This window comes from Paralichthys olivaceus, chromosome 24 (genome assembly GCF_024713975.1).
Source record: "Paralichthys olivaceus isolate ysfri-2021 chromosome 24, ASM2471397v2, whole genome shotgun sequence".
NCBI lineage: Eukaryota > Metazoa > Chordata > Actinopteri > Pleuronectiformes > Paralichthyidae > Paralichthys > Paralichthys olivaceus.
Window position 1 is genome coordinate 8,532,174 of NC_091116.1, and position 16,431 is coordinate 8,548,604.

A 16,431-nucleotide genomic window follows, 5' to 3' on the forward strand; every position below is an offset into this window, starting at 1 on the left:
CCTACATCTACAAATCCCTCCATGTCCTGGCTCCTCAGCACCTGTCTGACCTCCTCACCCCCTGCACTCCATCTCTTACCCTACGGTCCTCTGATATGGTCGACTACCTGAGAACCTTTGCGGTGACAGGGCGTTCAGCGCAGAAGCCCGGAGGCCTTGGGAGCTTTCTTCTGACAGAGGTCCACAATGTCCCATCTCCTGACACTTTTAAAGACTCCTTAAAACAAAAGTCTTTTGACCTTTAGTTTCTTTATCACCCGCTGGAATTTCTCCTATTTTTTTTCTGTCCAATTATTTTCTAACTTTAATAAGCAGCCTTGAAAGGTTTAAATGAATCCAAGTATATTATTATTAAGGGATTCCTGAAAAAAAGATTTGGTGCAAAGATCTACGACTTTATGCAGAGTTACTTCCTGTTTTCTTTCTCTATTATAAGAGTGAGATAGAGATGTAAGATTGTTCTACTAACAAATGTATTTAGTAAACAGAGAAATCAAAGTATAAGTACAAAACGCACAGTAGAAAGTTTAATATAATAGTATTATTACTAATCCATCGTCATATAGCAACATAATAAAGTAATACTGAGACGAAAGGGTAGTTTAATTCACAGGTGTCCAACCTTAATACCTACTGTCCCCTGCCTATATGATTTGTTCCAACCTCTGTCTGACAGTGGGGATTGGATTCACACTGGATTTATATAGTTTAATGTTGTCATTATTACCTCATCAAATTATACCAACCTGTCACAGAGTCACTTTTTTACAGTATAGTGTATGTTTTATCAAACGTGTCGGAGAAGAATGACTCTGAAACATTAATCTGCCATTGTGTGGGTGTGGCACATGCAGAGCTGGAACTGAGTGGTATGAATATTAAAATTGTCCTCTTGTGATGGTGCAACCTCATTAAAATGTAGCGGCCACTGTGGATGTGTGTGTGTGTGTGAGGGAGGGTAGGTGTAATGTGAGCTGTCGCCCCTGCTGTGCCCGGGCTGATAAATTGACACCGAGGTCCAAGTGCTGCTTGAATACTGATGTGTGTGTGCAAGCTGGTGCGTGTATCCGAGTGTGTATGTGTGTGTCAGACAGAAAAAGAGACAAAGAAAGGGAAAGGAAAACAACCCGTACCTGAGTAAGCATCTCCTGTTCGTGCAGGAGCAGCAGTCTGCTGCCAGATCCCTCCGCCCTCTGCTCCAACATGAGGGAGAAGTGCTCAATGCATTTGATTGACAGCTTCTCCTGCAGGGTCAGGATCACATCCTGAGAGAGAGAGAGAGAGAGAGAGAGAGAGAGAGAGAGAGAGAGGGAAGAAATACATTCATAAAAATAGTTGTAGCGTTGACTTTTTAGTTTAGTTTTTTTTACCCGGAGGAAATAATGCTCGACCAAAACAAGGTAAAAACACAACTTTTAGTGAAATCCTCAAGCGACTAACAGACCTGCCTCTCATTTGATCACTGACATTTTACCTTTTTTCAGCAGAAAACCAAAGTTTACTGCTTTTTAGAAGCAACGTGTTATCGTCATGGTGACTGCCCTCTCCTTTTTAAAACAGGCTACTGCAACTGAATTTTGACTGTTGGCTGATCTGGAGGCAGGTGACCAATCTGTAGTTGTGGGGATGGCTGTCTATCATTTTTGATTTGTTGTAAAGAGGAACAAATATTTGAATGGGAATTACAGTTTACGAACACTGGCCTTCATATTAATGTTACATTACCATTTAGAGAACTGGTCCAGCTCAGGAGCACCATGGTCCTCCACCACGCTAAAGCCCACTTTGAGGGGTTCTGGAGGGGGTGATTCCTCCACTGTGGCAGCCTCAGCCCCCTGCCCAGTTTTCAGCATTTTTCTTTACCTCTTTAACTTTTGTAGAAAGTTAAGTTTGCATTTACCAATTAAAAACGAGAGCATGCTCTTTGCTTGAACGAGGTGCTCAAACAAATGGAACTCGAAAAGTGACTAGTTTCATGGTCTGTGCGAGTGTATCAAGACACACACTAATTTGCATTCTAAATGAAATTCTCTCTTTGTAATCATAGATACTGCAGCGACTGCTAATTTTCTTGAGTGTGCCTTAGGGGTGGCACACACACATACACACACACACGCACACACACAGACACACAAACCTTGATCGAGGTACTGCTGTCAAAGCGAAAAGACTTTGTCTGCCCGTTCTCCAGGTAGACCTTCAGGACATTTGGCATGAACAGAAGAGAATTGTCCTTCACCGGGTTCTGCGGAGGAGGAAAGTGATCGGTCTTTTCATCCGGAGCGTTAATGGTCACGAGAACAGAAAACAGGTGAAGTGTTTAATGCCTGAAACAAATTACAGTAATCATAAAACTGTCATGTCCTTACACAATTTTGTGATTGAATCATCTATATGCCGCACTGAATTGTCTGACTTATGTGGTAAGTTGCAACCATCTGGCATCATCTATATAGGTCATACATAAGCGTGCATGTGTGTGTCTGTGTGTGTGTGTGGTACTGACTGGAACCTGGCCGTTTATAATGACCTCCTCTGCAAAGCGCACTTTGACCGGATTGGACTTGAGCATGGCTTTTTTGGCTGCACTGATGAACGCTGATTTAGGGGACTAGGAGGCGTTCGTCCAAAAAGAGAGAGGAAGGGAGACATAGAGGAAGAAAGAGACAGACAGATGGAGGGGGAGAGATAAAGGGAAGCATCAACACACGGTCAAATGAAGAGGAAAGAAAACTGGTTCCGGCACATTAAGTCGATATGGGAAAATAGCAAATTTATAAAGACATCAGGCTGAATTTGCTGACATAGAGGAAAAGCAAACAGGGTGTGAACAATTGAATGTTATATATAATATATTATTTGCATGCATGATGCAGGATGAATTCATTTAAATGGAGGATTGCAGAGTCATTATTTCCTCTCCTCTTAGGGAAAAGTCTGGTGTTTGTCTTGTTCCCATCAAACAATCAGAAAAATATGACACGTCATCACTAATTATCTAACAATTAGAAGATTTACAGTCACATGATCTCTTTCAACTTCCTGACCTTCGAAAAGACAGATGCCTGGCAAGCTCATTCTGCTAATGAGCATTATGGGACATAGCAGAACACTCAAAGGTCATGCAAAAACGTGTCACCCGCCACCGGTGTGTTTAATAGTTGTTGGACGGCACTGGAGCTCAGTGGCACAGAGAAGATATAAAAAATGATTTGAAATATGTAAGTGGGATCCAGCATTACATTATTTTGCTGAATTATATATAGGTATCATCTGTGACCTATAAGAAGATAAAGAGATAAGGAAGAATCCATGTGGTCTGTTCTAAAAATGTGACCGCAAGAGGTGATGTACTCACAGGATACGGTTGGACAACAGTCAACATGATGGATTCTTTGCAGCTCCTGAAACAAGAACACAAGGCAATTCGAGTTGAGTGGACAACATTTTTAAAAGAAGACAATCGCAACGAATAACATGAACATGGCAATCACAGCTCACAAGAAGAAACAGTTACAACTACCACACGCACACACACATATCCACTCATTATTTCTGCATAAAAAAAACAGCATTTCCAGCAAACCGAAACATGATTTGAGTCGCGGTGAGCTGTGTGTGTAGAATTAGCACAACGCTTATTAATTTCTCTTATTAATTTCGCTTATTAATTATGAAGACTTCCTGCATTTTGTTTGCATGATGAGCAGAAGGCTACGAGCTGTTAACTAAGGTTTGAGCAGACGAGTGGAAAGCGTCACTCGTCTGGACGAGAACTCCATCAGAGCTTTACAGAGTTTTGTAATTTGAATGATAATAATTATAACAACACAGAAAGTTTTATGCTCTTAACCTGATATATTGCACACTGGAAAACAAGTTCATTTGAAGTAATATTCATTTTTAAAGGTTTCAATGTGTAAGATTTAGGTGAAAGGGATCTATTGGCAGAAATTGAATATAAAATAATCCTCATGATATTTTCACTAGTTCATTTCATCTAAATTGTATGAATTGTTGTTTTTTCCACTCTAGAAAAGTCCCTTTATATTTAAATACTTTATATTTACATCGAGGGGACCCTCTCAACGGAGGCCATTATGTTTTTAACAGTGGTTCAGACTGGATAAACTAAACACCTTTTGAGTTTTTCTGACAACTGAAGTTTACCACAGGTTCTCTTACATGTTTGGAAGGGGAGGGTGGGGTGAGTGATATTCAGCAGCAACTTGCAATATCACCACTAGATGTCACTAAATTCTACACACTATACCTTTAAGTGGTGCAAATAAATAACCGAATACCACATTTCATATAATTAAAATGACACAATGCTGTATCCTTGTCAGTCTGGAAAAAGCCCAGATCTCACTGATGACCATTTTCTCAGGGATTGCAACCTTGGTAAAAAGAAGTTCCAAGTAGAATTTTTTATTATTTCCATTAAAAATTTAAGTATCAATAACCTGCAGTGAAGGATTTTGGGTCAGGCTGTTGTATTTCTTTAGAAAAATCCACCGAGTGACCGACACCAAACTATTACAGCCGTCATTGATTCGTACAAATTACAGCGTCCCTCGTGTTCCTGTATCTACCTGACGAGGTCGATGACTCGTTCTCTCGGAGCCGAGCTGACGGGCTCGTCGTTAATCATGATGATCTCATCGCCTGGCAACAGCCTCCCCTCTGATGGACCACCTACATACAACACACACATAAATAAATGCAAACAAGCTGGCGCTGATCAAACCAATGCTTGATCAAAGCAGCAGTTATTTCTGTCTGTCAGAGATGGCCCGTGAATGAATCAGCATGTGAAGTGTGTGTGCTGTTGTGTGCATATTGTGCTGCAATAGAGATCATTTGTAGACAGCTTTGTATGTGTGTTTGCCTTCTGCCATATGAAATATGTGTGTCACATACACTCCCTTTTCCTGGCTTGCCCCTCTGAATAGAGAATTCGTGAGTTTAGCCGTCTGTTTGGCATTCAGCACTGATTGATTATTGAGACTCCTTATCACAGTGTGTGTCTATGCAGCCACTGGAGCTGACGGCTGGTTGGAGCAGTGATTTTGCATTCACCAAGAATAAGCAATACTTCCAGAAATACATGAATTTGTGTTTTCTTGCATGGGTCAATACTCCTCACTTGTTCAATCATAGGCAGGAAGAGGCAACAGTCTGCATGGTTTCCCTCTAAACACTCATTACAGCAAGTGTTTGCACTGATTAGCACAAATCGTAAGTTGGAACTAATGAAACCACCCACTTAAGATTGAAATAAGATAGCACAGTGAGTCTTTCTTGTATAATTGTATAAAGATTGATGACATGACTGCTCCCCAAAAGTCAAAACGTCTCCCTGGTGGTTGGCTACAGTATAAACCATAAAAACCTGGATAAAACTAAACACTTTGAAATGAGGAGGGTTGAGTCCTACACTTCTGGTAGCTGGTACAGTGAATGTTACTAGAATACTCCTAAAATATGTGATTTTAAGCCCAAGACTTTTTACAAAGAGCCCACCTGGTGTGACAGAGCGGACCACCACTGGTTTCTCACTGCCTGCCACAAATCCGAAGCCCAGGACCGGGTCCCGTCTCATCTCTACCAGGCGAGGGGTGGGGGGGACCCCATCCAGATGAACCTCCTCCAGGGAGCTGCTCTGGGACACTTGGCTGGAAAACAAAGCAAAAGAGGAATCTAGTAAATCAAAATATCCATTTGGCCATAGAGATAAGTCAAACAAGGACATCATACAGAGGACTTTGATTCACTCACAGAGCAGTTCAGACTATTGGCTGCCGACTGAGCCAGAGTGACGGACAATGACTCAGCAAATAACAGGAGAGGACATGGTGCTGGTAATAAGCACAATGACTGTTACAGAGATCAAACCTGTTCTACTAGCTGAAAGTAATGAATTGCACATTAAAATTCGATCAATGACTTCATTGCTACAGTCAAAATAGTTTTAACCTGGGTAGATATCAATAAACTTGAAATGAATGATGCGATCAGCTGTTCATAAATCAGAGACCTGGCCCGGGTTTGGCCATTAGCACAACATTTTATGCTTAAGAGCCACATATAAAACTGAGCACAGGTCCTGCATTTATGAGATGTTTTGAATTTTAAATCTGGAACTGATTCTCCTCCCTAGTCTGACGCCTATTCACAATCCGGAAGAAACCTTTTTTTATTTAATTTCTTCTGCAGCATCCCATGTCTCTCTCACTTCATGTGAGACTGACAATTAACGATGACGGCAACCGACATTTAATACAACGTCAATGCAGGTTAAGTTTCAAATTGTCCTTTTCTCAGCCTTACTGCAAGTCACTTAGGATGAGAGCACCACTTAAGTGTAAATGCACTGTATTAGATTACAGTGAGATACTGAGAATGCAGAGTGCCCGTTAATTAAGAGGTGAAATACACTTTCAGCTGGGTTAACTCGTTCTCTGTCTGTCTCCATTTCTACCACCCTCTCTCTTTCACAGCTTAAAAAGCTTCCTTGGCAGCCGTCGCTTCCTCCCTGAACATAAAGTCCTGTGCAGGGTGTCTATTGTTACTTGGCCAACATCCTCTCCATCTCCACCTGCCTTGACCATCCATATGGTGGAGCATGTGAATTTCCTTCCTCATCCCTCCTACCCTCTACACGGTCACAGATGTTTTATTTGTTGGCAAACATTGGTGGAACTGTGTGATTTTGGCATCGCTCACTGACCTAGGAACTTTGTCAGATTGATACAAATATACCTGCAGCTTTAAATCCAGCTTGATTATGATTAAAAAGATTCCAGCCATACGGGATGCAACTTCATCTACAACCAATATGGATTAGTCTCAATATCCGCCCCACCTCCGGCCTTTTCTTCCCCTTGCGCTTTCTCATTCTGTCTTTCTCTCGTCTTCATTATCGCGCGGGTCTGCATTGTACATACTGAAATCTCAAAACTAAATCTGTTTGTAATGAAGCATGTTCCAATCTGCGATGCAGGCTCATCTTCCCTGTCAGGGTCGGTGGGGTTTAATCCCACATGGAGAGAAGAGCATGGATGTCAGAGGGTCAGGGGAAAGCTGACAACATAAGGTCAAATGCAATAGAGCAAGTGCGATGCTAAATTCAAACTGATGCAACATGCTCAGGTCAAAAATCACCAGTGATTAATCACGTTTATAATATTATTACACTTCCCTGATTTTTGGACTGATCTACAGATACTTATTTTCATCCATAAGTGTAAACATATTAAGACAAAGCCTCTATTTGCTGTCCCAAAAAAAATGTAATAAAAATCCCTGATGTATATGGAGAAGGAAGTCATTTTTGACAAAGGTAATGAATTGAAAATTGAATGTTTGGTATTTTGTCTAATTGTCAGTTTCTTCACAGATATCCTCAAAAAATGAACAATATCGTGCTATATTTGAATATTTGTAGCCATGTTAAAAGCAGTATTCAGTGGTCGAGCAGCGCGTAGCACTCAAAAACCTTCTCAGTAGAGCTGGTTATGGGAGTTATCTGTGCAATAAGGTTAAATTACTCACTTTCTTTCCATCTCTATTTTTTCTTACTTTATTTCTCCATCACCAACTCAAAAGCCAACAGCTTCTCTCTGAGAACAAAGCCACAACTGTCATCTTCCTCATATTTGACTTCGTGAGGAGATATGAGGGAGAGAATGTAATAGGAGGGGTGACAAAGAGGTGGAGGGGGGAGGGGGTGCAGGAGCAGGACATTGAGGGGTGAAGAGAAGAGACTGGAGAGAAAAAAAATTACAAAAAACAAACAGAGAGAAAAGATAACGAGAGGAAATATAAGGAGGATGTTCCACTGAGAAGTGCAAGTGAAAGAAAGGGAGGATAACATATATTAAGCAGCAGCAGAGACCAGACTTGGGTCTTGCAATCTGAGGAGTGGACTTTCAAACAGCAACTTAATGGATGGACTGAAACCAACTCTGTTCTTACTGATGGGGAAGGCAGAAATCCACACTGAAGGCATGTTAACCAGCTTCACCACCAGTTTAACGAAGGATTTGTATGTTTGCCTGGTGAGAGGTTTTTCATTCCTGCATCATGAGAAATCTACACAGACTGGTTGAATGTAAAATGACCTGGCCAGATGTTGTGCATCTGGGAGGGAAGAGGTATGCGTAAGTGGGCAAAGCATAGGGCTTGGGCCGGGCAGACCTGGCGGCTCAGAGTTAAACTTGGAACAGAGCTGGTTTCTACCTCATCTCTCATTCTGGCGCTTATTTAAATGGCCACATTTTAACTGCATATTAGATCCTTGGATTTTTCTTCAAACGGTCTATACTCCATATTTGTATATTGTCCATTCTGTGCAGGTATACACTGTTTTTACTCTATGCACGTAATTGTATCAGTACTTACTCAATGCCACAATAACCAACGTGAACACAACCATCTAATTTAATCTGAAATGCCAATGTGCCACTTTCCATTCACTTCTCATGTATGTATTTTGGATTTCAAGGCATTACTCCCATATCATAACGTGCATGGACGCCTGAAGGCAGTTTTTGCTGTGTCATAAGTACCTAAACAAGGATCTGGAATCATTAAAGATCAGTGAGGACCAATCACTACGGGGCAATCTGATTTACATTCATGATGCAATTCTTTAGTGGTCCGCCATGATGTAACCAGATGTTTGAAACACGGTTGAAACTCGACTGTGAGTTTTGCATGATTGTGCGTGAAGAGATCGGTCGTGATTATGTTCATACATACTTGGTGAGGCAATTCCGTCCCTCCCTGGTGCTGTTCATGCTGTCCCAGCTGTAAGGAGGCCCCTGCAGCCCACCCCATGAGCCCGGACCAGGGGGCGGCCAGCCTGAGGCTTTGTTCTTATGGCTGAAGAAAAAGAAAGAGAATTAAAGTCAGTAATGTGTGTTCAATCCTGACTTTTAGGATTTCATGGAGGGTTTTTGTTCGGGAAGACGAGCTACAGAGCATTACTCAAACACCACACTAAGTGCATACTTCAATCTGTCTATAGAAATAAATAATTTAAGAGAATAATAAAATGAGAATTACAAAGCTTTTCCCCCACTCTAAATAAATAAAGATACCCAGAGACACTCTGCACAGCTCTGGTTAGATTACTATCCCTCTTGTGAGGTTCGCAGTGTGAGAAGGCATTGCTTCGTGCAATCGACCACAGTCAAATGACGCCTCGTTGGCTCTGTAGATAGGCAATCAACGGCTGCATGTACGGTCAATTGCTCTGCAAAATTGTATGTTTGAGCGTTGCGAGGGGAAAGCGCTGATGTGACAGCTGATTCGCTTATTGCAGATTACGCTAACAATGTGATTGAGCATTTCAGGAGAGCGGAGATAGAGACACAGGCAAAGGGTGAAGAGAGAGGGTCCAATGCGGCTCCTGAGCATGAATAATGGAAAAATTTTCAGTTAAACGGATGATCTGTGCTGAGTAAAACCTGTTTCACATGCTACAGTGACAAATTGGGTTCAGCACAGTACTCTATACTGACCGACTTACGTTGTTGGAACCGAGTTCGGACTCTTCAAATGCTACCAGTATCGAGAGAAAGAGAGTGAGTGAGACTATCGTGACTACATCAACTTTGCAGCTTGTTCAAGTCACAGTGGGTCAGGGCAATGGCGAGAGCAGACCATTGTAATAATCGTGATGCAAACTGCAAATCTGGAAAGGGAAGCGCAACCGACCTGATGAACCACCTGGCCAAACACAGAATATATCGAAGGGTTTATGAGTGTTTCATGTTTTAATGTCACCCAGAGGAGCTGCAGCTAATGTTAGCATGACTGGAGCCAGCACCAAAGAAAGCTGAACCCTCCAAGGACAATGGCCACATAAAGTGGGGCATCATCAATCTAGAAGTACTTAAATATTATAGTACACTCTATGTAAGCACTGCAGTAAATTACAACAAAGAAGTGGTAAAAAAAAAAAAAAAAAAAGGTGACATTGGGTACCGGTACTATATTCCAGCTACCGTATCAGTTCAAACGTTAATGCTGCCTGACTATAGTTACTAATTATGCACAAATCATAAGGTGCTTATTCCATAAATCTCCACAGAAATAATCACAAATGCAACAGATGTTCATCAAGCCAGATGAATGCAGCTGCTTTTAAGCATCAAGCCGACGCACTTCATTCTAATATTTGATTTATCTTAGTCTTTTGTCCCACAGCCATAAACTCTATTTTATTGTTTTTACCTTAAATCTGTTGCAACAAGCTGATGCATAGTTACAGTGATAATGAAATGATTAACGGATATTCTATTACACAGCAGAAGCACAAGTTACAACATCAGCACCTTGACCTCTGATAAAGTTAAGGACCCAAATGAGTTGCCATTACTCACAATACGAATTCTGAAAATAGGTTAAAAAAGGCATACTAGATGAGGATGTCATCGCCGAAAGAATCCAGCTGATCCATTCCCATATTGTGTTGTTGATGGGTTGAATACATCAGTCAGTCATAGCTAACAGTGTGTGAGAATGAAAACCGTCCGTCAATGCTTCAATTAGAACCGACTGCAAAGAAAACAAAAAACAGTCGATACTGAAGTCCTCCTTAGAAGCAATAGATCCATTTCAACCCTCCAGGCTTCCCACCTCCACTGCTCTTGATTCAGTTGCCGTCTGCTGATCTCCAGTCATCCGAAAGAAAAACAGATTCGCTGCCACCTCGGAATCACAATCAGAGACTCTTGTGTCCAAATTATACTGAAGCCGCGGTGTTACTGGCTGCGCGGATCTCCAGTGTGTAGCCCGACATTCATCTGTGTTTCTCATTGTGCTGCTGCTGAGAGCAGCTTTGGTCCGAACTAAACTAAACTGCTGTGGCCTCGCCTCCTTTATCCCATAATCCCTCTCATCACAGAGAAAACAAATCCACGCTCTGTGTGTGTGTGCGTGTGTGAGTATGAGTATTTGTGTGTGTACGAGAGAGAGAGAGAGATACAGACAGAGACAGACAGAGAGAAAATGAGAGGAACTGTGCACAACTGTTCATGTATATGGGAGGATGGGAGGGTGTGTGTGTGTGTGTGTGTGTGTGTGTGTGTGTGTGTGGAGTAAGAGGATTTTAGAGAGCAACATCATGTATGGACACAGTGCTCCATCTCAGAGATGGACACTCACAGCAGGAAGAAGAAACTGCCTCTTAAGGTTCCCCTGGATGGCATTAATATTTCACTCTTCACTTCTGAACAACTTTCTTTGACCTAAATGCCAACATCAGGAATGAATGTCTGCAACAAATATTGGGCCATCTTGAAGACGCTAATGGTATTTCAGTGGTTAAGTGTAACAGTTGGCCAGTTGGTAGCATGATAAAGTCACGAGGACTCATTCTCTCTGAATTTTATGACAACACATCTTATAACTTTTAACATAAAACTTAAAATGTACTGCAAAGTCATAGGATCACCACTTTTTACAACACATCCTCTGGGTACTGTGAATGTCTGCAGCAAACTTCATGGCAATCCATGCGCATGGAGCCTCATTGCTGCCATAACTCAAGGTACATTTTAGGACACAATTGCAAACAATCTTATGTGCAGTGTGATGGTCCTTTGCATCAAAGCATAATGCACTGCACACAAGTCAACTGGGAATTTACAGGGTGTAGCAGTGTAGAGCTGTATGTTTAAAAAAAAAAGTGCTGTAGCATAAATTTGCTGCACTGTCACAAGGTCTTTTTCTTACTTTTTCCTCCTTTTTGAAGCATTTTCCTTTCAACATAACAGGAACCAAATATAAAGGAGTGGAAGGGAGCCTGGTTATTAGGGTTGTATTTGCTGAAAAGGCCATCGTATTGAATATAAAAGGTGCCTTTTTTTCTCTCTTTCAAACAGATCAATTCATGCAACACACAAAACCTAGTGAATTTTTCAGCCATTCTCACTGGTAGGGTGCATACAAAAAAAGAGTGTAAGGTTTAAATGAAAGGTCTTTAATGAAATTATTAAGCTGAATCCTATTCTTAAAAATTGTTTTGGCATGAGGTCCCAGCTACAGCAGGGTGACGCCAATGGATTGTTGAAAAATAAAAATAATTTGCAATATCGATTATCTCCAACAGGTTAATAGATTATCTTCAGATTTTTTTCAGATATGCTAGATTGCAAAGAGGCTCTACAGCCATGCTAGCGATTCTCTATGAGGCCCGGTGCTTAAAATCTAAAATACAAGAGTAGCAACATGCTCACATCTTTAAAAATGATATTCCTCACTTGTCGTCTTCTTCAAGTCACGTTTATTTCTCTTCACGCCACAATGGCAAATTCCAATAAACTTAAAATAATAATGGAGTTGGGAAAAGTTGAGATAAATGCAGATGTTAGCAACATTAGTTTTTCTCTTGTTAGTTTCTCTCTTAACCAAAAATGGCCCACTGGTGACTCTGAGAGAAAAGTCTCAAGATAACCTCAATCCTTGGGCTTTATCCCCTGGGACCATGAATGTTTTGTACCAAATTTTACGGCAATATTGTAGAGATGATGGGCATATGGCCTGCTGCTAGTGTGGCAAAAAGTAGAGGATTTAAATTAATCGATGGATAAATTAATTCTGACAAACAAAACGGCACAAACAAGCAATTTTAAGGGATTTTTTCCATTAGTATTCTGTATGTAAGCTTCCAGTAAACTAAAGGGGAGTTTATTTTTGACTAAATTAAAATCCTGAAGCTTGTTTCCCCATAAAACCTTTCCAGCCTGATTGATTAGTCATATCCTTCATAGACTGCTGTTACAGATCCTCCCCATCTTTTCATTTGGCTGTTTGAAACACTCATAAAAAAGATGTAATCACATCATTGCACGACAAGCCATCCCCTCTTGCATCCAGTCATTGTGTGAGAGCCAGAGAATATTTTACAACGCGGTGGTTACATGTCCATAAGTATCAGGTTGTTTTTTTGCTGCATCATGTTTATAACCTCCCGATCACAGAAAGAAGTGGAGCCAGCTGGCACAGACCTGACCGCTCAGCTCCCACATGCTCCACTCGGCAAGAACACACAGGTCTGTGTGCATCTGAACGTTTCATTTCTTCTAAACTGCAGCTTTGATCTGGAGTGGTATCGCCCAGTTAAGTAATCCATCACTGGGTTCAGCCAGGGTAATACATATAGTACCACGTACACATGAGTCCAACATGTGATGGTCCATCAGAGAAGATTATAATCTCAATTTCTCTTGACATTTATTACATTTCTGCAGTAAATATGATTGTAGTGGCTTTGGCAGAGAATTCAGCATCCAGGAAAGCAAATAGAAATAGCTTTATACAGTATGAGCAGGTGTCGGGTGCTTTGTTTTAATCATGCACACAAATTATTATTTCCAGGTCAGTTTTAACATGTTAGCAGTAGGCTAGACACTGTAAATGTATTTGCCTCGAAATACATATATATCTTGAGGTTACTGCGTCCCCAACATTTTTTATTGTCCTATGAGACACCTCTGTTGTGCCTCCATACTGGATTGCTTGCAGTGCATGCAGTTGGTTGCACTGTGTAGCTTAATCCAGTGTGAAATAAGGCCACAAACAATCTAAACAATCCAATCAAGTTTAATGCAATTTAGTTTTACAACGTTTTACAACGCCTCTACTTTTCCAGTTGTTACTGAAATTTTGTGCAAAAAGACTTTTCTTTATAGAAACTGAGGAATCTTAAATCTTGAATTTGATCAGAATTCAGACTGTCTCAGTCGTACTAAATGGACATTAAATATAGTTTGAAAACCAGGTCCCAACCACAGACTGTCTCTATTTCCTCCGACTAACCAGAAGCCAAAATACCCCGGATAAGAACTGTGCCATCTTGTGCCAATGATGACATTTAGAGCCTGAGTTAGCGCGGTGGCGATCAGGTAATGGTTATCAGTCACGCCTCGCAGTTAACTAGTGAGGAGTAATTAATCAGCGAGAGTTCCGATTAGATGTTCAAGTCATTTATCAAGTACTCAAGCAGCCATTATCACATCATTTAAGTATCTTGTCAAATGCCAGATTCTGCTGCTTCTCTGTGTTTTATGGACACATTACCTCAAGCTGGGACATAATGATGGATTGTTTTTACAACTCTCTCACATTTTAGATCATGTTGGTTTTCTGTGTTATTTTTTCCACAGTACTTTTTTATTTCATTTGACCTGATACATGACCAATCTGCCAATGGCCCTGAAAGTCAGGGCTTTTTGAATTCAGATTTGGAATCGGCTGAGTAACAATTTAAATTAAGAGGCTGGAGCATTTCAAAGGTCCAGCCTGAGGTGTGGGGAAGGAAATTACTTTGTTTGACCTTTTTGTATGGGAGACACACACTTACATACATGCACACACGCACGCACATATGCAACACAGGACATTCAATCGTGTAAAACCCCTCAAGATCTATATCCAGACGGACTAGATTTGCACAAAAGATAGAGAGCCCTCCCATGATGCTTTAGCCTAAATTGTTAGGTTTACCTCCCCAATAGCTTCACCACTTTACCCTCTACAATACAACTAGGGCAATTTAAGCATAGCTGCAATTGCAAGGGACACTTACTTAATATCAGCGGCTAAGTGCGCTCCTGGACTAGAGGAGCCCTCTCAGGATGAAAGGATGTGCAGGTTTAAGTGGTTGGGCGGAGTATTGGAAAACATGAAATGTAAATCCGGGTTTGGGCCACTTGCTTCTCATTTCATTAACTTAAACATGTAAATTGAGTCTGCGATGAATATTCATTCTTGGTCTGTCCTTCACAGGATGATAATGACTTAAGTGCTTTGGGAAAGTCTACTTCAATCAGAGGTATTTCAGCTCTTGGGGCTTGAAGACGCTAACTTTACTCGCAAAGAAAATCAAGAACTTTTTACAAAACTTCACAATGAGCCCTGAGTGACTGAAAAGTTCAAGAATGCATCATCGTCAAAATCAGCAGGGGGCTCAACCAATCCTAACACTGTGTCCTTCTTTCACACACATCTGCTACATTGTGAGAGAAGCTGCTTGGTGGTTTGGGAACCTGCACAATTACAAGGTTTTTCCACCTGCACATCAGGGGGATGGGAGAAAGAAAAACTGCAACTTAAGTCCTCCATCAGCAATGTGAGCAAAATATTCTCTGTTCAGAACTGGAAGAGAGTGAGATACATAGTGAAGAGGAGGATTTCAGAATAGTTATTTGATGTAGTGATGTAGAAAGGAGTTTGATCTGATCCATGCTATGCATCAAACTATCATCAAATTTGATAGACAGTTTATTCTGCCTGATTTAATGGAATATCATGAATGGTTTGATTTGTAAAAGCTGGTTGTCTTAGTGGAGACGTTGGGCCAGTATTTTGGACTTTTGATGAAATTACTCCCCACTTACAGATGTCAGCTTTTGTCTGAGGCCCCTCTAATAGCCCCTGTGTAGTTTAATTTCCATTTTGTACTTTTTCTTGGTGCAATCAAGCAAATTTGAGCTTTTTTTTTGCCAAATCCAACCTGGACAATATAAAAATGCCAGTAAGTCTGGTAGGAGCTGTAAAATTGTGTCTGCAATTAGAATCAACTGTAATATGAAATTTAGCCAGAAACGATTATTGATGGATTGTTTTATTAAATGTAAGATATCCTCTGCTTGAAGCTTCAACATTCGTCATTTTTAGTCGTTTAAATAAAGAACGGTTCCATCTTTAAACTGAACACAGGCGGACAAAATTGAATTATTAGTAGAGTTGAGTAGATAATTGATCTATTGGTCCCTGGTGGAATAATCGTTAGTTGTAGCCCTATTTCACATAACTTATTAACTGTTATCATTGAGATCACAAAACAAAATCTGAATAATCTGGATTTGTACCACTGTCAGCAGCAGAGTAGGATTCTCCAACATGGCACTGATATGTCACTAGGAATTTCCTAATTGGCTTTCTAATGGAGTTTCTTTCCTCTCTGCCTCCCTCATTATGCTCATTAATGCTCCAGCTTAGCACAATCTTAGCTCCTAGGAATACAACTTCAGCCATCGCCTGACCTGAGTCCCACACAATCCCTATCCTCTCTTCCCTCTCCCCATTTGTTTTTTTAGCATTCTAAAGCTCTCTCCGTCTTCCTCTACAACGTTGTGTTGTTCATAAATGAAACATTGGTGCATGTTGTTAAAAGTGCTCTAACTTTATACGTCTCTACTTTGGCTCTCAGCACATTTAACACGCTCAGGCATGCACTCACATACACTTGCAGAGCAGTACATGCACGTGTAGTTTCTTTTTCTGTAACATTAAGCTCCACTCTACTCGCTCTCTCGCCCAGAATGAACAAACCAACATTTCATATTCTTTCCACCACATTGTATGGCTTGACTTTGAGATTGTGTTTTGGGGGGGATTATTTCACAACCTTAG

At 40.9% G+C, this 16,431-nt stretch overlaps 1 protein-coding gene across 7 annotated transcripts in view; it reads right to left on the minus strand.

Annotated features, from left to right (window-relative positions):
• Positions 1-16,431, minus strand: part of LOC109638877 (FERM and PDZ domain-containing protein 4-like) — a 54,265-nt gene that overhangs the window by 11,298 nt on the left and 26,536 nt on the right. For 3 of the 7 annotated variants that reach the window (XM_069520457.1, XM_069520455.1, XM_069520456.1), the window contains exons 2-8: positions 8,767-8,889; positions 5,527-5,678; positions 4,596-4,698; positions 3,359-3,404; positions 2,507-2,611; positions 2,138-2,269; positions 1,134-1,265 (exon numbers count right to left, since the gene is read on the minus strand). In XM_069520457.1, coding sequence (XP_069376558.1) covers positions 1,134-1,265; positions 2,138-2,269; positions 2,507-2,611; positions 3,359-3,404; positions 4,596-4,698; positions 5,527-5,678; positions 8,767-8,889 — 793 coding nt within the window. Of the gene's footprint in view, positions 1-1,133; positions 1,266-2,137; positions 2,270-2,506; positions 2,612-3,358; positions 3,405-4,595; positions 4,699-5,526; positions 5,679-8,766; positions 8,890-10,394; positions 10,942-16,431 lie in introns of those variants that run through there. The other 4 variants (XM_069520459.1, XM_069520454.1, XM_069520452.1 and 1 more) reach the window with 4 other exon arrangements.